This window comes from Bombina bombina, chromosome 11 (assembly GCF_027579735.1).
Source record: "Bombina bombina isolate aBomBom1 chromosome 11, aBomBom1.pri, whole genome shotgun sequence".
In the NCBI taxonomy this organism is placed as follows: Eukaryota; Metazoa; Chordata; class Amphibia; order Anura; family Bombinatoridae; genus Bombina; species Bombina bombina.
Window position 1 is genome coordinate 28195615 of NC_069509.1, and position 20884 is coordinate 28216498.

General features: G+C 37.0%; 1 protein-coding gene across 2 annotated transcripts in view; it reads right to left on the reverse strand.

Annotated features, from left to right (window-relative positions):
• LOC128642140 (prostasin-like) overlaps positions 1-20202 on the reverse strand; it is a 64875-nt gene extending 44673 nt beyond the window's left edge. Inside the window, exons 1-3 of one of the 2 annotated variants that reach the window (XM_053694817.1) lie at positions 20092-20202; positions 19850-19879; positions 7300-7465 (exon numbers count right to left, since the gene is read on the reverse strand). In XM_053694817.1, the coding sequence (XP_053550792.1) occupies positions 7300-7465; positions 19850-19879; positions 20092-20164 (269 nt within the window). In that variant the 5' untranslated portion in view covers positions 20165-20202. Of the gene's footprint in view, positions 1-7298; positions 7466-19849; positions 19880-20091 lie in introns of both variants that reach the window. The other variant, XM_053694818.1, reaches the window with a different exon arrangement.
• Positions 20203-20884: the final 682 nt, after the last annotated feature.

Sequence of the window (20884 nt, forward strand, 5' to 3'; positions counted from 1 at the left end):
TACCGCAAATCAACTTACGCAAATTGCGTATAGTCTTTTTTCAATGGGACTTCAATTGCGCCGGTATTACAAGCTTTTTTTTTCACCAAAAAGTGAGCGGGACACCCTATCCCGTCAAGATTGGTAACGCATTCTAAAGTCAGTAGTTATGAGTTTTACACTACAAAGCTGTAGCATAAAACTCATAACTAAAGTGCTAAAAAGTACACTAACACCCATAAACTACCTATTCTATTAACCTCTAAGCCGAGGCCCTCCCGCATCGCAAACACTAAAATAAAAGTATTAACCCCTAATCTGCCGCTCCAGACATCGCCACCACTAGAATAAACATATTAACCCCTAAACCGCTGCACTCCCACCTCGCAAACACTAGTAAATATTATTAACCCCTAATCTGCCGCCCCTAACATCGCCGCCACCTACCTACATTTAATAACCCCTAATCTGCCGTCCCCAACGTTGCTGCCACTATACTAAATTTATTAACCCCTAAACCTAAGTCTAACCCTAACCCTAACACCCCCTAACTTAAATATAATTAAAATAAATCTAAATACAAATTACTATCATTAACTAAATTATTCCTATTTAAAACTAAATACCTATAAAATAAACCCTAAGCTAGCTACAATATAACTAATAGTTACAGTGTAGCTAGCTTAGGGTTTATTTTTATTTTACAGGCAAGTTTGTATTTATTTTAACTAGGTAGAATAGTTACTAAATAGTTATTAACTATTTACTAATTACCTAGCTAAAATAAATACAAATTTATCTGTAAAATAAAACCTAACCTAAGTTACACTAACACCTAACACTATACTACAATTAAATAAATTACCTAAATTAAATACAATTAAATAAATTAAATACAAATACCTAAATTACAAAATAAAAAAAAACTAAATTACACAAAATAAAAAACAAATTACAAGATCTTTAAACTAATTACACCTAATCTAATAGCCCTATAAAAATAAAAAAGCCCCCCCAAAACAAACTCCCCCTAGCCTAAACTAAACTACCAATAGCCCTTAAAAGGGCCTTTTGCGGGGCATTGCCCCAAAGAAATCAGCTCTTTTACCTGAAAAAAAATACAAACAACCCTCCCAACAGTAAAACCCACCACAAAACACAACCAACCCCCCAAATAAAACCCTAACTAAAAAAAAACTAAGCTCCCCATTGCCCTGAGAAGGACATTTGGATGGGCATTGCCCTTAAAAGGGCATTTAGCTCTATTGCACCCTAAAGCCCTAACCTAAAAATAAAACCCACCCAATAAATCCTTAAAAAAACCTAACACTAACCCCCTGAAGATCCACTTACAGTTTTGAAGATCCGACATCCATCCTCAACGAAGCCGGGAGAAGTCCTAATCGCAGCGGCAAGAAGTCCTCAATGAAGCTGGGAGAAGTCTTCATCCAAGTCGGGAGAAGTGGTCCTCCAGACGGGTTGAAGTCTTCATCTAGACGGCATCTTCTATCTTAATCCATTCAGCGTGGAGCGGGTCCATCTTCAAGTCATCCGACGCGGAGCATCCTCTTCTTTCTGATGACTAACGATGAATGAAGGTTCCTTTAAATGACGTCATCCAAGTTGGCGTCCCTTAGATTCCGATTGGCTGATAGAATTCTATCAGCCAATCGGAATTAAGGTTGAAAAAATCCTATTGGCTTATCTAATCAGCCAATAAAATGCGCGCTCAATCCTATTGGCTGATTGGATCAGTCAATGGGATTTAAGTTCAATCCTATTGGCTGATGGATTTTTTCAAACTTAATTCCGATTGGCTGATAGAATTCTATCAGCCAATCGGAATCTAAGGGACGCCATCTTGGATGACGTCATTTAAAGGAACCTTCATTCATCGTTAGTCGTCGGAAAGAAGAGGATGCTCGCGTTGGATGTCTTGAAGATGGACCCGCTCCGCGCCGGATGGATGAAGATAGAAGATGCCGTCTGGATGAAGACTTCTGCCCGTCTGGAGGACCACTTCTCCCGGCTTGGATGAAGGCTTCTCCCGGCTTCATTGAGGACTTCTTGCCACTTCGATGAGGACTTCTCCCGTCTTCGTGGAGGATGGATGTCGGATCTTCAAAACTGTAAGTGGATCTTCAGGGCGTTAGTGTTAGGTTTTTCAAGGGTTTATTGGGTGGGTTTTATTTTTAGGTTAGGGCTTTAGGCTGCAATAGAGCTAAATGCCCTTTTAAGGGCAATGTCCATCCAAATGCCCTTTTCAGGACAATGGGGAGCTTAGTATTTTTTAGTTAGGGTTTAATTTGGGGGGTTGGTTGTGTGGGTGGAGGGTTTTACTGTTGGGGGGTTGTTTGTATTTTTTTTTTCAGGTAAAAGAGCTGATTTCTTTGGGGCAATGCCGCGCAAAAGGCCCTTTTAAGGGCTATTGGTAGTTTAGTTTAGGCTAGGGTTTTTTTTTATTTTGGGGGGGCTTTTTTATTTTGATAGGGCTATTAGATTAGGTGTAATTAGTTTAAATATCTTGTAATTTGTTTTTTATTTTCTGTAATTTAGTGTTTGTTTGTTTTTTGTAATTTAGCTAATTGTATTTCATTTATTTAATTGTATTTCTTTTAGGTAATTTATTAAATTGTAGTGTAGTGTTAGGTGTTAGTGTTTTATTTTAAAGGTAAATTTGTATTTATTTTAGCTAGGTAGTTAGTAAAAAGTTAATACCTAGTTAAAATAAATACAAAGTTGCCTGTAAAATAAAAATAAAACCTAAGCTAGATACAATATAACTATTAGTTATATTGTAGCTAGCTTAGGGTTTATTTTATAGGTAAGTATTTAGTTTTAAATAGGAATAATTTAGGTAATGATAGTAATTTTATTTAGATTTATTTAAATTATATTTAAGTTAGGGGGTGTTAGGGTTAGGGTTAGACTTAGGTTGGGGGCGGCAGATTAGGGGTTAATAAATGTAGGTAGGTTGCGGCGACATTGGGGGAGGGAGATTAGGGGTTAATAAATATAATGTAGGTGGCAGCAATATCCGGAGCGGCAGATTAGGGGTTAATAAGTATAATGTAGGTGTCAGCGATGTTGGGGTCGGCAGATTAGGGGTTAATAAGTGTAAGATTAGGGGTGTTTAGACTCGGGGTTCATGTTAGGGTGTTAGGTGTAAACATAAATTTAGTTTCCCCATAGGAATCAATGGGGCTGCGTTACTGAGCTAAACGCTGCTTTTTTGCAGGTGTTATACTTTTTCTCAGCCGGCTCTCCCCATTGATGTCTATGGGGAAATCGTGCACGAGCACGTACAACCAGCTCACCGCTCACTTAAGCAGCGCTGGTATTGGAGTGCGGTATGGAGCACAATTTTGCTCTACGCTCACTTTTTGCCTTTTAACGCTGGGTTTATAAAAACCTGTAATACCAGCGCTGTAGGAAAGTGAGCAGAGAGAATAAAGTGCAAGTTAGCAACTCACCCCTCTTACCGCAAAACTCGTAATCTAGCCGCTAGTTTATTATGTTTTATTAAAATACAAATAATAAGAATAGCCAAATTAAAAATATGTGAAATGTATCTCTTTAGTTTAAATTTTATGTTAGAGGCTCATGTTTTTTTATGTGTCGCTGAGCCTTATAGCCTCGATCACAATCTATATGAGATTTGTTCCTGAAAAGGCTTTTTGCTTTCCAATCGAATTGGTAGCTGAATTTCACAACTGATCACAAGGCTATATCATTTTGTTTGTCAAAACTCCTGCTACCATGAACAAGTTTTAACTAAAAAACCTCCTGAAAATTGTGAGTTATAACCCGTTCACACCTCTTATAGGGACATATATAGGGTTGCATTTCAGTTTTGAATAGAATCATTTTTGTAATATTCATGTAATAGCAAAAATGCTTCTAACAAAAACTATAGCAGTTTCAAAGGTGTATTTAAGTATGCACCGTGCACCAGCATTTTAATCACAGCACTTACTGAGCCCCACTGGTGCTCTGAGCACCTGCAGTATTTAAAATGTGCACTGAGTATATCTAGCTGTACTTCACATGCACGTGCAGAGAAAAACTTTAAAGGGACAGTCTAGTCCAAAATAAACTTTTATGATTGAGATAGAGAATGTAATTTTAAACAATTTTCCAATTTACTTTTATCACCAATTTTGCTTTGTTCTCTTGGTATTTTTAGTTGAAAGCTAAACCTAGGAGGTTCATATGCTAATTTCTAAGCCCTTGAAGACCGCCTCTTCTCTCAGGGCATTTTGACAGTTTTTCACCACTAGATGGTGTTAGTTCATGTGTCATATAGATAACACTGTGCTCACACACGTGGAGTTCCAGTGAGCTAGCTTTAATTGGCTAAAATGGACGTCTGAAACTGAAATAAGGGGGCAGTCTGCAGAGGCTTAGATACAAGGTAATCACAGAGGTAAAAAGTGTATTAATATAACTGTGTTGGTTATGCAAAACTGGGGAATGGGTAATAAAGGAATTATCTATCTTTTTAAACAATAACAATTCTGGTGTAGACTGTCCCTTTAATACTAAAACAGTGATAACTTTTACTAGAAGCATTTTTGTCCGTTGCAAATATGTTTCTATTCAAAAATATAAACCATCTTTGTGCATATATATTTTGATCGTAATGTCCCTTTAAGGTTAAAGGAAAGCTCTATAAATGTAACTCCTTGATCACTGAGCAAAGAAAATACTCATTTACAGCTGTGACATTAACCTATTGTCATCAGATTACATCTTCATCATGATTTTATTTTCATTTTTAATATTTGATTGAAAGTCTCACTACTGGTGTTATTAAAATCGTGTTTTTTTTAAAGGGAAACGCTTAATTATGACTTTCAAAGTTGGGATGGGCAGACTGTGCACTGTTTTTCTTGCGCAATTTCAACTTTGACAAGTATTTTTAACATTATTTAAAACTTTTTTGGCGTGAACTGAAAACAAAATGGCGTCTATGAGTTTCTATGCAATGAGTTATAATATCTTCTTTTACTCAATCTTAGCATTATTTAACCCCTTAAGGACCGGGTATTTCAGACTAAAACTTCCCCAAAGGACCAGAGCATTTTTGCCATCATTACATTTAAACAGAAATAGAGCCTTTTTTGTCTGTTTTTTTATTTACCTATCAAAACCATATATTTTATTTTAGTAGACAACACAAAATATTGATCAAGGCTCATTTTGGTATATTTCATGCCACCATTTAACCGCCAATAGCAATCAAATAAAAAAAAAAACATTAACTTTTTCACAAACTTTGGGTTTCTCACTGAAATTATTCACATACTGCTTGTGCAATTATGGCACAGATGGTTGTAAAAGCTTTTCTTGGATCCCCTTTGTTTAGAAATAGCAGACTTATATGGCTTTGTCATTGCTTTTCAGTAATTAGAAGGCCACTAATTGCAGCTGTGCGCCACACTTTTATTATTTCCAGCATCGAAGGGGTTAATCAGGTAACTTGTAAGGATATTTTTAGCTTTAGTGTAGAGATTACCCTCCCACCTGACACTTCCCACCTCCTGATCCCTACCTGATCCCTCTCAAACATCTCTCTTCTGTCCCTCACACCTCCAATGGTCACCCCCACTTTAAGTCTGCCAGTATGCAGTTTTACACTTTTTTTTTATAATTGTTTTTATTATTATCCTTAGTGTAGGATTACCCCCTTACCTTCCCACCTCCCTGATCCCTCCCAAAGAGCTCGTCTAACTAATTCCGTTCATCTTAGGTACTGGTAGCTGTCTGCCAGAACCCAGTTTTCTATCATTCTTAATTTATTTTAATTAAAAAAAACAAAAACATTTTTTTTTGTAGTGCAGCAGCCCAATTCCCTCCCCCTCCCTCATTTACCCCCTCCAAGAACCTTTCCCTGTCCTCTAATTCCCCCTCCACTATATGATCCCTTATTCCCTCCTTCTCCCTCCCTCCTTCCCCCTCCCTGCCGCTTTCAGAGTTTTTTTTCTGTAGTCTAGTGGTCCCACCCGTTTCTGCCCCTCCCGCCCCCTACAGTGATGAGCAGCCCTCCCGCCTCCCTTCTAACCCTCCCACACCACCAATGATCGGCACCACAATGGTACCTCTGCACGTCTATTTCTGCACTGCCCCACTCGTGCGTCATGCAGAAATAGCGAAATCTCGCTACTTTTAGCGAGATCGCGGCAGAGAGAGGCCCAGGACAGCAGCGTCATACAGGGTACGACGCTGGTACTTTAGGGCTTAACGACCAGCGCTGTACAAGGTATGGTGCTGGTCCTTAAGGGGTTAAAGTGTAAATCGTGAACCTGCTGCCTTCCGAAGACACCCTTAAATGATATTGTGTCTTTGTGACTAGGTTTTTATAAAGGACGCATCTCCATGCATGTAAGTCCAAACACTCCATGCAAGTCCAAACACGGTCATTGTGGAAGTTGTAAACTGGATCGAGCATGTATATGTACCTATATATTTGTAATTGTGTGCCCTCTTCCCTGAATATGGCCTTTTTAATATGGATGAATGGAGTTTGAATGAATCAACACCATATAAGTTAATAAACCTCTAGAATGTCATCTGTGGCCATTTCAGAGTGTTTTACATATGTGCAAGATAACAGAGTTCCAAAAATCTATGAAATAGTGTTGAATATGTCCAAAATATCCTTTTGAGGACTTTCAAATGCCTAGAGGTGTCAAATTTGAAAAGCCAAAAAATTGTCATTGAAACGCTGTTGAAAAGTAACTTGAAAAGGTATTTTGATCGCAGAGAACCTTTCGACTCCATAGGAGTCCATAGGGCTTTTATAAAGGATCTGTAAACCTATTGGCAATTGTGGGAATCAGCTGAAAACGAGCTATTGTGATCACGCTGAAAAAGCCGTTGCTGATACATTTTGATCGAATCCTTAAAGGGACATTAAACACTGAATAAATGCTAACTAGAATGATGCATTCAGACAAAGTATTGATCGTAGAATAATATGTAGATGTATTTTTTACATTTTCATTAGCTGTTTAAATATTGATAAAATATGTGTAAAGTTTTAGGGGCCGATTTATCAAGGGCCGAGTGGCCCCTGATGCCACTATTTCCGCGCAAGCCTTCAGGCTCGCTGGAATCAGCAGTTATGAAGCAGCGGTCTTAAGATCGAGTTGATTGACACCCCCTGCTAGTGGCCGCAAATCTGCAGGGGGCAGCATTGCACAGTACAGTTATACGTTTTGTTGTAAACCTATAAAACATTCATCTTTACATTACAAGTGTGATATTGTCGACTAAAAGACAATAGAAGATATAATAACGTAACACAACGGTACTCACAAAGTAAAACAATGCGCTGCAGACAACACCCAACGTTCTGAAATTAGGGACCCACCACAGATGTGTGAACCGTAGCGGTGCAGGCTGACCTGCCAAGGCCATGTCCCTGGCACTGCATCCTCACCGCCAACAATGCGACTCTGGCCATACATGGGCCTGCCACACTCTGTACAGGGAAAGAACATAACATTGCACTGTTAGTACAAATCACAGTGAATGTGGTTTCTTTACTTCTCATTACCATACAATACATTTCAGGTCCCCTGGCAAAGTAAGAATTAATAATCACACAGACAAACTAGATTTAAAAATATATATTTCAGTTATGTTTGATATAAATGAAAAAAAAAAATATTGTTTATGATAGACTTAACCACCAGCCGTGTGGGCCCGATCAAAACAAATATTGTCGGATATAAATTGATTATAAAGAGAATGGGCAACAAAACACAGATATATTTCCTGTACATTACAGCGCGGTAGGCTTTGTAGGAATTTCTAAAAAGAAAATGTAAAAAAGCAAAAAACATATATTTCCTAAATCTACAAATATTTGTCTCACACACAAACCATAAGATACAAATCGGAAGGTAGATCAGAGGTAAGTGATTGGAGAGCACGGTAGAGTCGCAACTAAATATCAGTAACTGTGCACAGTGGCTGTAATAGATACATTCCAGACCATTATAAGTTGAAGAACAAGGACAAAGATATGAGTGTGTGACTATGTCAAGTTTTCCTCACATCTCTAAACAAACATCTCTGGCTACTTCTTTTAACCCAGGGAGGTAACAAAAAGTCTGTCATGGTCTGATAACACACATATCTCAGCTTTGGTAACTTCATTTTAACTTCATTGAACAGGTATGAAAACCCTTTATCTACAAACCAGAGGCTGAGCAATGGATGTAGGTGCAATCTATATCTGGCAAAGAAAAAGAAAATCATTGCTTTAGATGGTACATGAGTTTGGGCACTGCCGTGCTGCTCCTGCTTCCCTATGTTACTTTGGGCCTCATACTGCTTTAGTGGATTTTTAATGTGAATATATTGCGGTTATTGCCAAGGTGAATTTTTACATCTTTTACAAACATATTTCAACAGAACTTGTCATATGCACTTTAGACCAGGGCTCCAAATTGCAGATCCACTCTTTCTTAATTGGTAATTAATAGAGATCTACAATCAGGCACTAAATGTTGGATTTTAATCATACAGGATGTTCTAATCAAGCCTTATTCTTTCATAGAGAGGTGGGAAACTAAAGAAGGCTCAGATGTTTTTAATCATTTTGACTAGAGCTATTGCAATGCACAGTTGTGAGACTTCTGCACCTCTGAGAGACAGTCATTGGGGCATATTTATCAATGTGTGAGCGGACATGATACGAAGTAGCGTATCATGTCTGCTGCACATTGATAAATGCCGACAGCATACACTACTGGCATTTATTATTGCAGAAAGTGTTGGAAATGGCGGCGCTGCATCACCTCCAGGGAACCAAGCTGCCCACATCCTCTGAGTCAACCTTGTTGCTTTCACCAAAATTAAAAATAAACATGGAGCTTGATAAATATAAAATATGAAAAAAAGTTCATATCCGTGAGATAGATGAAATAAAAAGGTACTTTATTGAAGGCAATCCATAGTAAAACAAATGTAAGAAAAAGACATACAGGGTTTACGCGTTTCGGCAGGAGCCATATTCATAAACCTGTAGGTACTACTGCTACTCAATTTTAAAAAGCATGTTCTAAAAATTCATTGGCTGGTGTAAACACACCTCCAATTACTTTAACTCTTTACCACACAAGTTACAAATAGAGAGTTAAACATATACATGCAAATAAATGGTTATACATACACACACACTGTGAGTCTGGATTAATTAACATGCAATTCCTCACCTCAAGCAACAAAGTCATATATGAATATTAGGGAAATATAAAAAATATATTTTAGTATTTTGATAATTTAGTATTTTGATAAACCCTGACATGGTCGATTTGTATTTACTTGTAAGGGCTCAAATCTCCTTAAAGGTATATCCCAAAGCTGTCAAATATTGATAGATGTTAGATAGAGTGTATTAAGTGCAATTAGTATCCGTTACAATCATGTCAAAAATCCTAGTTCCAATATATATGGATTTGAACAACAAATGAATGTATATAAACACAGTATAACCCTCAGTACTTTAAGAAAGGTATTGTGTATAAAAGGAAAAAAGACATGTTTTGTGATAGCAATAATTACATAAATAATAACGTCAAAACACGGTTTACAACCAAGATAATAACACCATTGATAACTTCTATAAGGTTAGCAATGGAGACCCTTCAAGTTATATATACATTATCCAGTCATAGTATTATTCAGTACTATATGTCTATACTTGTTAGCTATGTATGAAGTGCATGTGTATCTGTCTCAATTTATTTCCAGTGATTTATTATGTCATATTCCGAATTAAATTCCAAAGGAATTTGGGTTTGTAATTTCATAATCCAATATACCTCTTGGCTGGCTAGAAGTTGATCTTTGTCACCACCCCTCATGGGTAGTGTCACCGCCTCTATTGCTCGCCATTTGAAGGATTTCACATCCTTTTGGTGGACTTCAAGGAAGTGTCTTGATAATGCTGAGCATGGTTTTTCATATTTAATATAACCTAGATGCTCGCGTATGCGAGTTCTAACATCCCGACTAGTCATGCCAACATACTGCTTTGAATGATCTGTACACTCTATAAGGTATATGGCATAGTTTGTTGAACATTTCACACAGCCTTTTGTGAGGAATGATTCACGTGACTGACAAGAGTAAAATTCCCGGCCCTCAGTCACAAAGTCACATGCCTTACATCTATGGTTACCACATTTATATGTGCCATTCACAAGTAACCATGATCCGTCATTTTTCTTTGTGTTTGGTAGCTGACTGGGGGCGAGGATATTACCCAAGGTGTGATTTCTGGAATACACGCATCTGAATCCTTTCTCAACTGTTTCTTTTAAACACGTGTCTCCCAATAGAATTGGGAAATATTTCTTTACAATGTCACATACCGATGTGTAATAAGAAGAATATTTTGTAATAAAGGATAGATTCCTATCCTCTGTATTATTCCGGACAGGATTTTGTAGGGGAGGTCGACCTTCTTCCAGAGTTTTTTTGGCTAGATGGTTAAGCAATCTGGGTGGATAACCTCGTAGTTTTACTCTGTTTTTGATATTCAAACTCTCTATTTTAAAATCCTGATCCCTGCTACAGATCCTGCGTGCCCTAAGGAATTGACTTTTGGCAATTCCTTTAAATACATGTGAAGGATGGGCACTTTTGTTATGGAGGATAGTGTTACCAGAGATCGGCTTTCTGTAGAGTGTAGAATGAATTTTATTGTCTGTGTCGGCACCACTTAAGGTGATATCCAGAAAATTCACATAGTTTCTATGCCATTCAAAAGTGAAATTGAGTCCATTATCACTGGCCATTTAAAACAACTATAAATTTTAAAAAGAAAGAATGCCGACTAGTGATTCACTACAATAAATAGGTAAAGTGAGCCTCAAGGGTAGGTGAGGAGACATGGGGTAGCTATATCGGTAAACTGGGCTGTTTAAAAGGCATGAGAGCTTAAATAGAAAAATGTGTTGCAATCACAAGTATGTACGTTTAAAAAACAAAACTTTTAATAATGTAATAACCAAAAAAATGTCAATTGGATACATATGACAGTCTCATATGTCGATATATATGATTAAGCACCCACAGGAGGCGTGAAACGCGTATGGCTACCATAACATCAGAAACATTTTTGTGATTGTGATCACTGGAAAACCACACTGGCAATACCGTCTGAAGTTCAGAAATCGTTATCTACTGAAGACAAGCATAAGATTGTGATCAACCGCATGGTGTTGATTACTATGTGGTAGGAACATCTGAATTTTGCTAACAATTTGTTTGAAAAGCCCTTTACAGAAGATTTGTGTATTTTTCTGTTTATCAGGTATTCTTTATCATAGTTTGAAAATGATCTTTTTTTATTTTTTTTATTACTGCTCTTGTGTTTATTGAAACATCTGAATGTTCACTGCTTCCCACGATTCTATGGAGTGACAATATCAGCAAGGAGGAGCTATATTGGTGTAAAGTGTCTGGCAATAAACGAACACCAAATGGAAAATACTCATAGAGAGTGTCTGCTTAGGAAGTTTTATTTCTCAAAAAGCTTAATACGAATTGTAACAGCTTTAATAAAACAAATACAATTATCTTAACACATTTCATCAGAATGAGCCATCTTTTGTTTGATTGAGCTTCGAAAAGTACCCTTGGGAGATCAGAAGATATTGTTAAACAGTGAAGGAGAGGCAGGGCCAGGCTGCGATTCCCCTAAAGGGGAAAAGCTCCGTTATTTATTGTCTATATTAACAATAAATACATTTTTATTTTGTTGTGGTAATTTCTCTTACATTATAAAAACATATAAATCCTCGCAGCTGACAAACTTCATCCTGGGAACTGTTTTACACCGAGACTGCAGGATTTCTTACTGTATAGAATAGTGTTTGTGCTCTACTGCTGTGTAAACTGCTGGTTACATTACTGATGCTAAGTATCTATTAATTAATCTGCTATTTCATTGGTCAATAGTCTACTTACCTTTTAATAGAATAACTGAATTATCTAATTATTTTATATCTTAATAAAACTAATAATCTAATTGGTTACACAACTTTTGTCACATGACACCATTTCTGGGTAACTTAGTTGTCACACTTGGCGCATATTGTGGAGACACAAAATCCCAGATATAGCCCAAAACAGGTTTTTGGATGTTTTTGGTTTGTGAATTTCTATGTTAGCAATTTAGTGTGTTTTGACTGGTCATGGATCAATAATTACCTTTGACTAGATTAGCACTATATACGTTTTCCTCATTGTGTTGAGCGTGTTAACACCAGATATAACCAGAAGCTCAGCTCCCTTACGCTAATGTGCTCATGAATCACACACACAGTTAAAGGGACTCTGTGCTGATAAACCTGTTTTTACCATTAATGTGTTTCCAAGGATTTGTTATATCAGCTACAGAGTATTAAAGGGACAGTAAAGTCAAAATTAAACTCTTCTGATTCAGATAGAGCTTGTAATTTTAAACAACTTTAAAATTTACTTTTATTTTGAAATGTTCTTTGATCTTTGAATATCCTTTGTTAAAAAGTAAACTTAGGCCGTCTCATAGGACTTCAGGAGAATGCACACGTTTTTAGCACTCTATGACAGCAGTGTTTGCAACAATGTTTGTAGGAATGTTATACATAGTTGCAAGAACATACAGAAATAAAAGCAATCTGCCAGGAATGAACAACATATCAGTGGCTTGTTCTATGGCCCGTTTACCAACTGGGAGTAGCTTCTTTTAGTCGACATGTGCGTTTAATTTCTAATAGAAATTCGGACGAATTCGCCAAATTCGGAGATTTGAATCTATTTGAATTTCCGAATTACTCTAGCAACGAAACTAAAATAATCCGAATGAATTTGTAACGAATAAATCTGTATTAGTTTAGATTTATTCGTTACTTTCGAATGGCCATGGACTAATCACAATTCAGTATAAAAATTAAATTTATAATCACAATTCATTAAAAAATTACATTTAGTGAGATTTAGTGAGATAGAACAGTGAAATAATTCCGTTTGTGTAACTTGGAACCATCTGAATCAACATAACACATATCGAACTTCCGAATTTATGAATTGAATACGAAATGAATACATCCGAATACATCCGAATCTGAATGAAGCCAAAATAAATGCATTCAAATTTATCTGAATTCGAATCAATCCGAAACGAAATTCGAAAAAATCCAAATAGGTCCGAAACAAATTTTTTCACTGCGCACATGTCTATCTTTTAGCCCAACTGTGGGGCCGATTTATCATGCTGCGAATGCAGCAGTTTCCGCCAGAAACAAAAGTGAAGAAGCAGCGGTCATAAGACCGCTGCTCCTTAACTCATCCATTACCTCTGAGGTGGCGGACAGCAATCATCCCGATCGGATACGATGGGGAGGATTGACACCCCCTGCTAGCGGCCGATTGGATGCAAATGTGCAGGGGGCGGAATTGCACCAGCATTTCACACGAAATGCTTGTGCAACGATAAATGCCGACAGCGTATTTAAATTCAATAGATAAAATAATTGACTTGAAAGAATGATGCAACAATACAACTGTGCTGTTCTGTTTGGCTCTATTTGTAAAGTAAATGATAAAAAATGTAAAAGTTACAGTATATTAAATCCTCAGTTCCCACAAGCAGCTGTCTGTCCCTGCACTATAGATGTTTAATGTCAGAAGGAAAAACATTGCTCAATAAATGGCAATAGAATCAAGAGGATCCTCTTTGAGGTTTAAAGGGGCAAGAAAAGGAAAACATTCGGTTAGATTACGAGTTGTGCGTTAGGGTTAAAAAGCAGCGTTGAGAGGTCCCAACGCTCCTTTTTAACGCCCGCTGGTATTACGCGTCTGGCAGGTACAGGTGTACCGCTCACTTTTTTTCTGCGACTCGAGCATACCGCAAATCCCATTATGTCAATTGCGTATCCTATCTTTTTAATGGGATTTGCCTAACGCTGGTATTACGAGTCTTGGAAGAAGTGAACGGTACACCCTCTCCTGTCAAGACTCCTAGCGCATTTAAAAGTCAGTAGTTAAGAGTTTTATGGGCTAACGCCGGAACATAAAACTCTTAACTAAAGTGCTACAAAGTACACTAACACCCATAAACTACCTATTAACCCCTAAACCGAGCCCCCCCCCCACATCGCAAACACTATAATAACATTTTTAACACCTAATCTGCCAAACCGGAGATCGCCGCCACTATAATAAATGTATTAACCCCTAAACCACCATACTCCCACCTAGCAAACACTAGTTAAATTTTATTAACCCCTAATCTGCCGTCCCTAACATCACCGATACCTACCTACATTTATTAACCCCTAATCTGCCGCCCACAACGTCGCCGCCACTATATTAAAGTTATTATCCCCTAAACCTAAGTCTAACCCTAAGTCTAACCCCCCCTAACTTAAATATAATTTAAAATAAATCTAAATAAAATTACTATTATTAACTAAATATTTCCTATTTAAAACTAAATATTTACCTATAAAATAAACCCTAAGCTAGCTACAATATAACTAATAGTTACATTGTAGCTAGCTTAGGTTTTATTTTTATTTCACAGACAAGTTTTTAATTATTTTAACTAGGTAGAATAGTTATTAAATAGCTATTAACTATTTAATAACTACCTAGTTAAAATAAAGACAAATTTACCTGTAAAATAAACCCTAACCTAAGTTACAATTACACCTAACACTACACTATCATTAAATTAATTACCTAAACTAACTACAATTAAATTAAATAAACTAAAGTACGAAAAAAAACACTAAATTACAAAAAATAATTAAAAAAAATTAAACTAATTACACCTAATCTAATCCCCCTAATAAAATAAAAAAGCCCCTCAAAATAATAAAAAGCCCTACCCTATACTAAATTACAAATAGCCCTTGAAAGGGCCTTTTGCGGGGCATTGCCCCAAAGTAATCAGCTCTTTTACCTGTAAGAAAAAATACAATACCCCCCAACATTAAAACCCACCACCCACACACCCAACCCTACTCTAAAACCCACCCAATCCCCCTTAATAAAACCTAACACTAACCCCCTGAAGATCACCCTACCTTGAGACGTCTTCACCCAGCCGGGCAGAAGTGGTCCTCCAGAGGGGCAGAAGTCTTCATCCGATCCGGGCAGAAGAGGTCCTCCAGACAGGCAGAAGTCTCCATCCAGGTGGCATCTTCTATCTTCATCCATCCGGAGCGGAGCGGGTCCATCTTCAAGCCAGCCGACGCGGAGCATCCTCTTCCAACGACATCCAAATGAAGAATGAAGGTTCCTTTAAGTGACGTCATCCAAGATGGTGTACCTTGAATTCCGATTGGCTGATAGAATTCTATCAGTCAATCGGAATTAAGGTAGGAAAAATCCTATTGGCTGATGCAATCAGCCAATAGGATTGAAGTTCAATCCTATTGGCTGATCCAATCAGTCAATAGGATTGAGCTTGCATTCTATTGGCTGTTCCAATCAGCCAATAGAATGCAAGCTCAATCCTATTGGCTGATTGCATCAGCCAATAGGATTTTTCCTACCTTAATTCCGATTGGCTGATAGAATCCTATCAGCTAATTGTAATTCAAGGGACACCATCTTGGATGACGTCACTTAAAGGAACCTTCATTCTTCATTTGGATGTTGTTGGAAGAGGATGCTCCGCATCGACTGGCTTGAAGATGGACCCGCTCCACTCCGGATGGATGAAGATAGAAGATGCCGCCTGGATGAAGACTTATGCCCGTCTGGAGGTCCTCTTATGCCCGGATCGGATGAAGACTTCTGCCCCTCTGGACGACCACTTCTGCCTGGTTGAGTGAAGACGTCTCAAGGTAGGGTGATCTTCAGGGGGTTAGTGTTAGGTTTTATTAAGGGGGGATTGGGTGGGTTTTAGAGTATGGTTGGGAGTGTGGGTGGTGGGTTTTAATGTTGGGGGTTATTGTATTTTTTTTTACAGGTAAAAGAGCTGATTACTTTGGGGCAATGCCCCGCAAAAAAGCCCTTTTAAGGGCTATTTGTAATTTAGTATAGGGTAGGGCTTTTTATTATTTTGGGGGGCTTTTTATTTTATTAGGGGGATTAGATTAGGTTTAATTAGTTTAATTTTTTTGTAATTTGTTTTTTTTTAGTACTTTAGTTTATTTTATTTAATTGTAGTTAGTTTAGGTAATTAATTTAATTATAGTGTAGTGTTAGGTGTAATTGTAACTTAGGTTAGGGTTTATTTTACAGGTAAATGTGTCTTTATTTTAACTAGGTAGTTATTAAATAGTTAATAACTATTTAATAACTATTGTACCTAGTTAAAATAAATACAAAGTTGCCTGTAAAATAAATATAAACCCTGAGATAGCTACACTGTAACTGTAACTATTAGTTATATTGTAGCTAGCTTAGGGTTTATTTTATAGGTAAGTATTTAGTTTTAAATTGGATTCATTTATTTAATTGTATTAATTTTATTTAGATTTATTTAAAATTATATTTAAGTTAGAGGGGTGTTAGGGTTAGGGTTAGACTTAGGTTTAGGGGTTAAAATATTTATTATAGTGGCGGCGAACATTGGGGGCATCTGATTAGGGGTTAATACATATAAAGTAGGTGTCGGCGATGTTGGGGGCAGCAGATTAGGGGTTCATAACTGTAATGTAGGTTGCGGCGGTGTCCGGAGCGGCAGATTAGGGGTTAATAATATAATGTAGGTGTTGGCGATGTCGGGGGCGGCAGATTAGGGGTTAATATGTGTAAGATTAGGGGTGTTTAGACTCGGGGTTCATGTTAGGGTGTTAGGTGTAGACATAAAATGTATTTCCCCATAGGAATCAATGGGGCTGCGTTAGGAGCTGAACGCTGCTTTTTTTCAGGTGTTAGGTTTTTTTTCAGCCAGCTCTCCCCCATTGATTCCTATGGGGAAATCGTGCACGAGCACATAACACCAGCTTACCGCTCCCGTAAGCAGCGCTGGTATTGAGGTGAGATGTGGAGCTAAATTCTGCTCTACGCTCACCTTTTTGCGGCTAACACCGGGTTTAAAAAAACCTGTAATACCAGCGTTGTCTTAAGTGAGCGGTGAGAAAAAAATGCTCGTTAGCACCGCATAGCCTCTAACGCAAAACTCGTAATCTAGGTGATTGTGTTTAAAGGGACACTAAACCCAATAGTTTTCTTTCATGATTCAGATTGAGCAGCAATTTTAAGCAACTTTCTGATGTACTCCTATTATCAATGTTGCTTTGTTCTCTTGGTATCGTTATTTGAAAAGCAATAATGAAAGCTTAGGAGCCAGCCCATTTTTGGTTCAGCACCTGGGTTATGTTTGCTTATTGGGGGCTAAATGTAGCCACCAATCAGCAAGCACTATCCAGGGTGCTGGACCAAAAATGGGATGGCTCCTTAGCTTAGATTCCTGCTTTTTCAAATAACGATAGCAAGAGAACTAAGAAAAATTGATAATAGGAGTACATCAGAAAGTTGCTTAAAATTGCTGCCCAATCTGAATCATGAAAGAAAACATTTGGGTTTAGTGTCCCTTTAAGATGTTGCAGAGATTAAAATATTTTTTCTAGACACCAATGAGTGAGATACATATAGGATCTGACGTAACTATAAAGGGACAGTGCTGTTACACTCTTGTGGGGACATTTGTTCTTGTAAGTTTTAACGTTGTGCTCCTGAAGCCACAGATTCCTATATTTATTCTGCTGCATAACTATTTCTCTTAGATTATTAATGAATATGATTTATTTATTGGATATATTTATAGCTAAACCTTGACAACTACTATCTAAAAAGGTTTTTAATCAGTTGAGCTGTGCATTAGACATATTTACAGCACTGCTCCATAACTGTATAGAACTGTCCAGTTAATAAATACATTCATCCTTTTAACTTATCCACCGGCTGTTGTTTATACAGTAAGGGGTTGAATTGTGTAGATACCAGCAACAGCGATGAGATTGCGCTATAATCCGAATGCCTCAGGAAGCACCCATAGGACTCACAACATATTGGTACGTCCATGGCATTAAAGGGACACTGAACCCAATTGTTTTCTTTTGTGATTCAGATAGAGCATGCAATTTTAAGCAAATTTCTAATTTACTCCTATTATCATTATTTCTTTGTTCTCTTGCTCTCTTTATTTGAAAAAGAAGGCATCTAAGCTAAGGAGCCAGCCAACTTTTGGTTCAGCACCATGGACAGCACTTGTTTATTGGTGGGTGAATGTATCCACCAATCAGCAAGAACAACCCAGGTTGTTGACCAAAAATGGGCTGGCATCTAACCTTACATTCTTGCTTTTCAAATAAAGATATCAAGAGAACGAGTAAATTAGAAAGTTGCTTAAAATTACATGCTTTATCTGAATCACGAAAGAAAAAAATTGGGTTCAGTGTCCCTTTAAGGGGTTAAAAGTTTCAGATTTATAGTTTTTTCCTTTTTTTCTTTTTTTTTGTCCTCATTTTACCTAGGATGGACCTAGCAATTTAATTAAATTTTGTTTTCATGGATACTAATTTGTATTTATTATTTATATATACTGTAAATAATAATATGGGGCATATTTAACAATGTGTGAGCGGACATTATATTAAGTAGCGTATCATGTCCGCGGCACATCGATAAATGCTGACAGCATACGCTGTTGGCATTTATTATTGCACAAGCAGTTCTTGTGAACTGCTGGTGCAATGTTGCCCCCTGCAGATTTGCGGCCGCTAACAGGGGGTGTCAATCAACCCAATCGTATTTGATCGTGTTGATTTCTGTCCGCTGCTTCAGAGCAGGCGGTTAAGTTATAGAGCAGCGGTGCTTCATAACTTCTGTTTCCGGCGAGCCTGAAGAGTCGCCGGAAACAAGGGGCCCTAAGTTCTATACGGAACTTGATAAATGTGCCCCTATGTGTCAGGTTAGGGCCTAATTATCAATAACTCGCTGGCGTGGAGATAAATCTCACTTACACGACCCTGCAACACGGAATAAACTGTTATCAAGCAAACATTTGACTTTGTAAGATTATATGAGGTTCCACACAACACTGGTGAAACTTCTTAGATAATCTTCTGATTTAGATCATCAAACCGAATATACAATCTTAATTTTATACACACCGTAAGGTAACTTTCCCTTCCGTGAAGATTCTATGTATCATATGTATTGTACACTGTAGAAACTGTATATATGTATTGTACACTGTAGAAACTGTATATATGTAAAGCTTTAGATGTCTGGAACTTCAATTTAAAACAAATAAAAAAATTGTCCTCCAATGAATAGAATAATTGAAAAGAATATCATATTTACAAATTAACAGCAGCCACAAATACACATAATTCCCATAATACTGTCACATAAAAACACAAATACACATAATTCCCATAATACTATCACATAAAAACACAAATACACATAATTCCCATAATACTGTCACATAAAAACACAAATACACATAATTCCCATAATACTGTCACATAAAAACACAAATACACATAATTCCCATAATACTGTCACATAAAAACACAAATACACATAATTCCCATAATACTGTCACATAAAAACACAAATACACATAATTCCCATAATACTGTCACATAAAAACACAAATACACATAATTCCCATAATACTATCACATAAAAACACAAATACACATAATTCCCATAATACTATCACATAAAAACACAAATACACATAATTCCCATAATACTATCACATAAAAACACAAATACACATAATTCCCATAATACTATCACATAAAAACACAAATACACATAATTCCCATAATACTATCACATAAAAACACAAATAGCCTTATGGCAGATTATTAACCATTAGATGACAACTTACCAGATCCAACCCCAATGATCTCATGGATACCTTGGGGGGAAAAATATATATATATATCAGTTAAACATTGACATTTTTTAAAAAACAGCAGACAGTTTAGAGAAGATTATTGTTTACAATATGAAATATAGGATCTCTCGCTTTTATGAACCCTCTCTGTAATATTTTTGCTCTTGTTGTGGCACTGACCAGTGTTATTTATCAGTAGTTGTTATCTAGGTCTCCATCTCAGATATACTCACAGAAAGCCATTAGCAGCACTGCTACCTGCATAGACACACGGCTCACGGGTATTGCTGATTCAGAGCAACTCATCTGTGCAGCTTCAGTAATTGTGCAGTGAGAATGCTGGGTGACCTGTTCTTTAGATATATAGCCCAAAACTTGCATATGATATGAAAACAATCCTCGCCCCCAGACACACACACCTTACCTGGTTTTTCATTCTTCACCCAATGAAATGTCTTTGTCACATTTTCTATCTAATGTCTCTCTTATTTCTGTCCTTGCCCCCATATAATAATAATAATAATAATAATAATAATAATAATAATAATATATAATAATATATAATATTAATATAATAATATCCCCAACTCACATCATTCTGCTACTTGATATATGTTATGGTAACATTGGTTTGTAGTTCCTCAGACCTTATGATCTGGAAAATTGTGCTAAAAATACATAAGGATAAAAGCAAAATAAGTTTGTTTTCTTACTCCAAATTTTCTGCCCTAAATTTTCTTTTCCATTGCACAGGTCTTCACTCATTGATTCGTTTAATAAATAGAAGGGGAACTCATTCAATAGAAAAGGCCTTCAGCATTTACATCAGCAGCTTTTGTTGTTGGTTCTAGACAGAGAGATCTTTTCTAGTGTCTGATCTATTAATTCTTTAATTTTAGTTTATTTTCTGTTTTATCTGCTGGACCTGCATGATTGTATTTGCTCTTGGCCTGTACTAGTTACGCTTTTGAATTGTAATAATAGTCTGTTCGGCCATCTAGTATCTCCGACATGAACTGCACACCT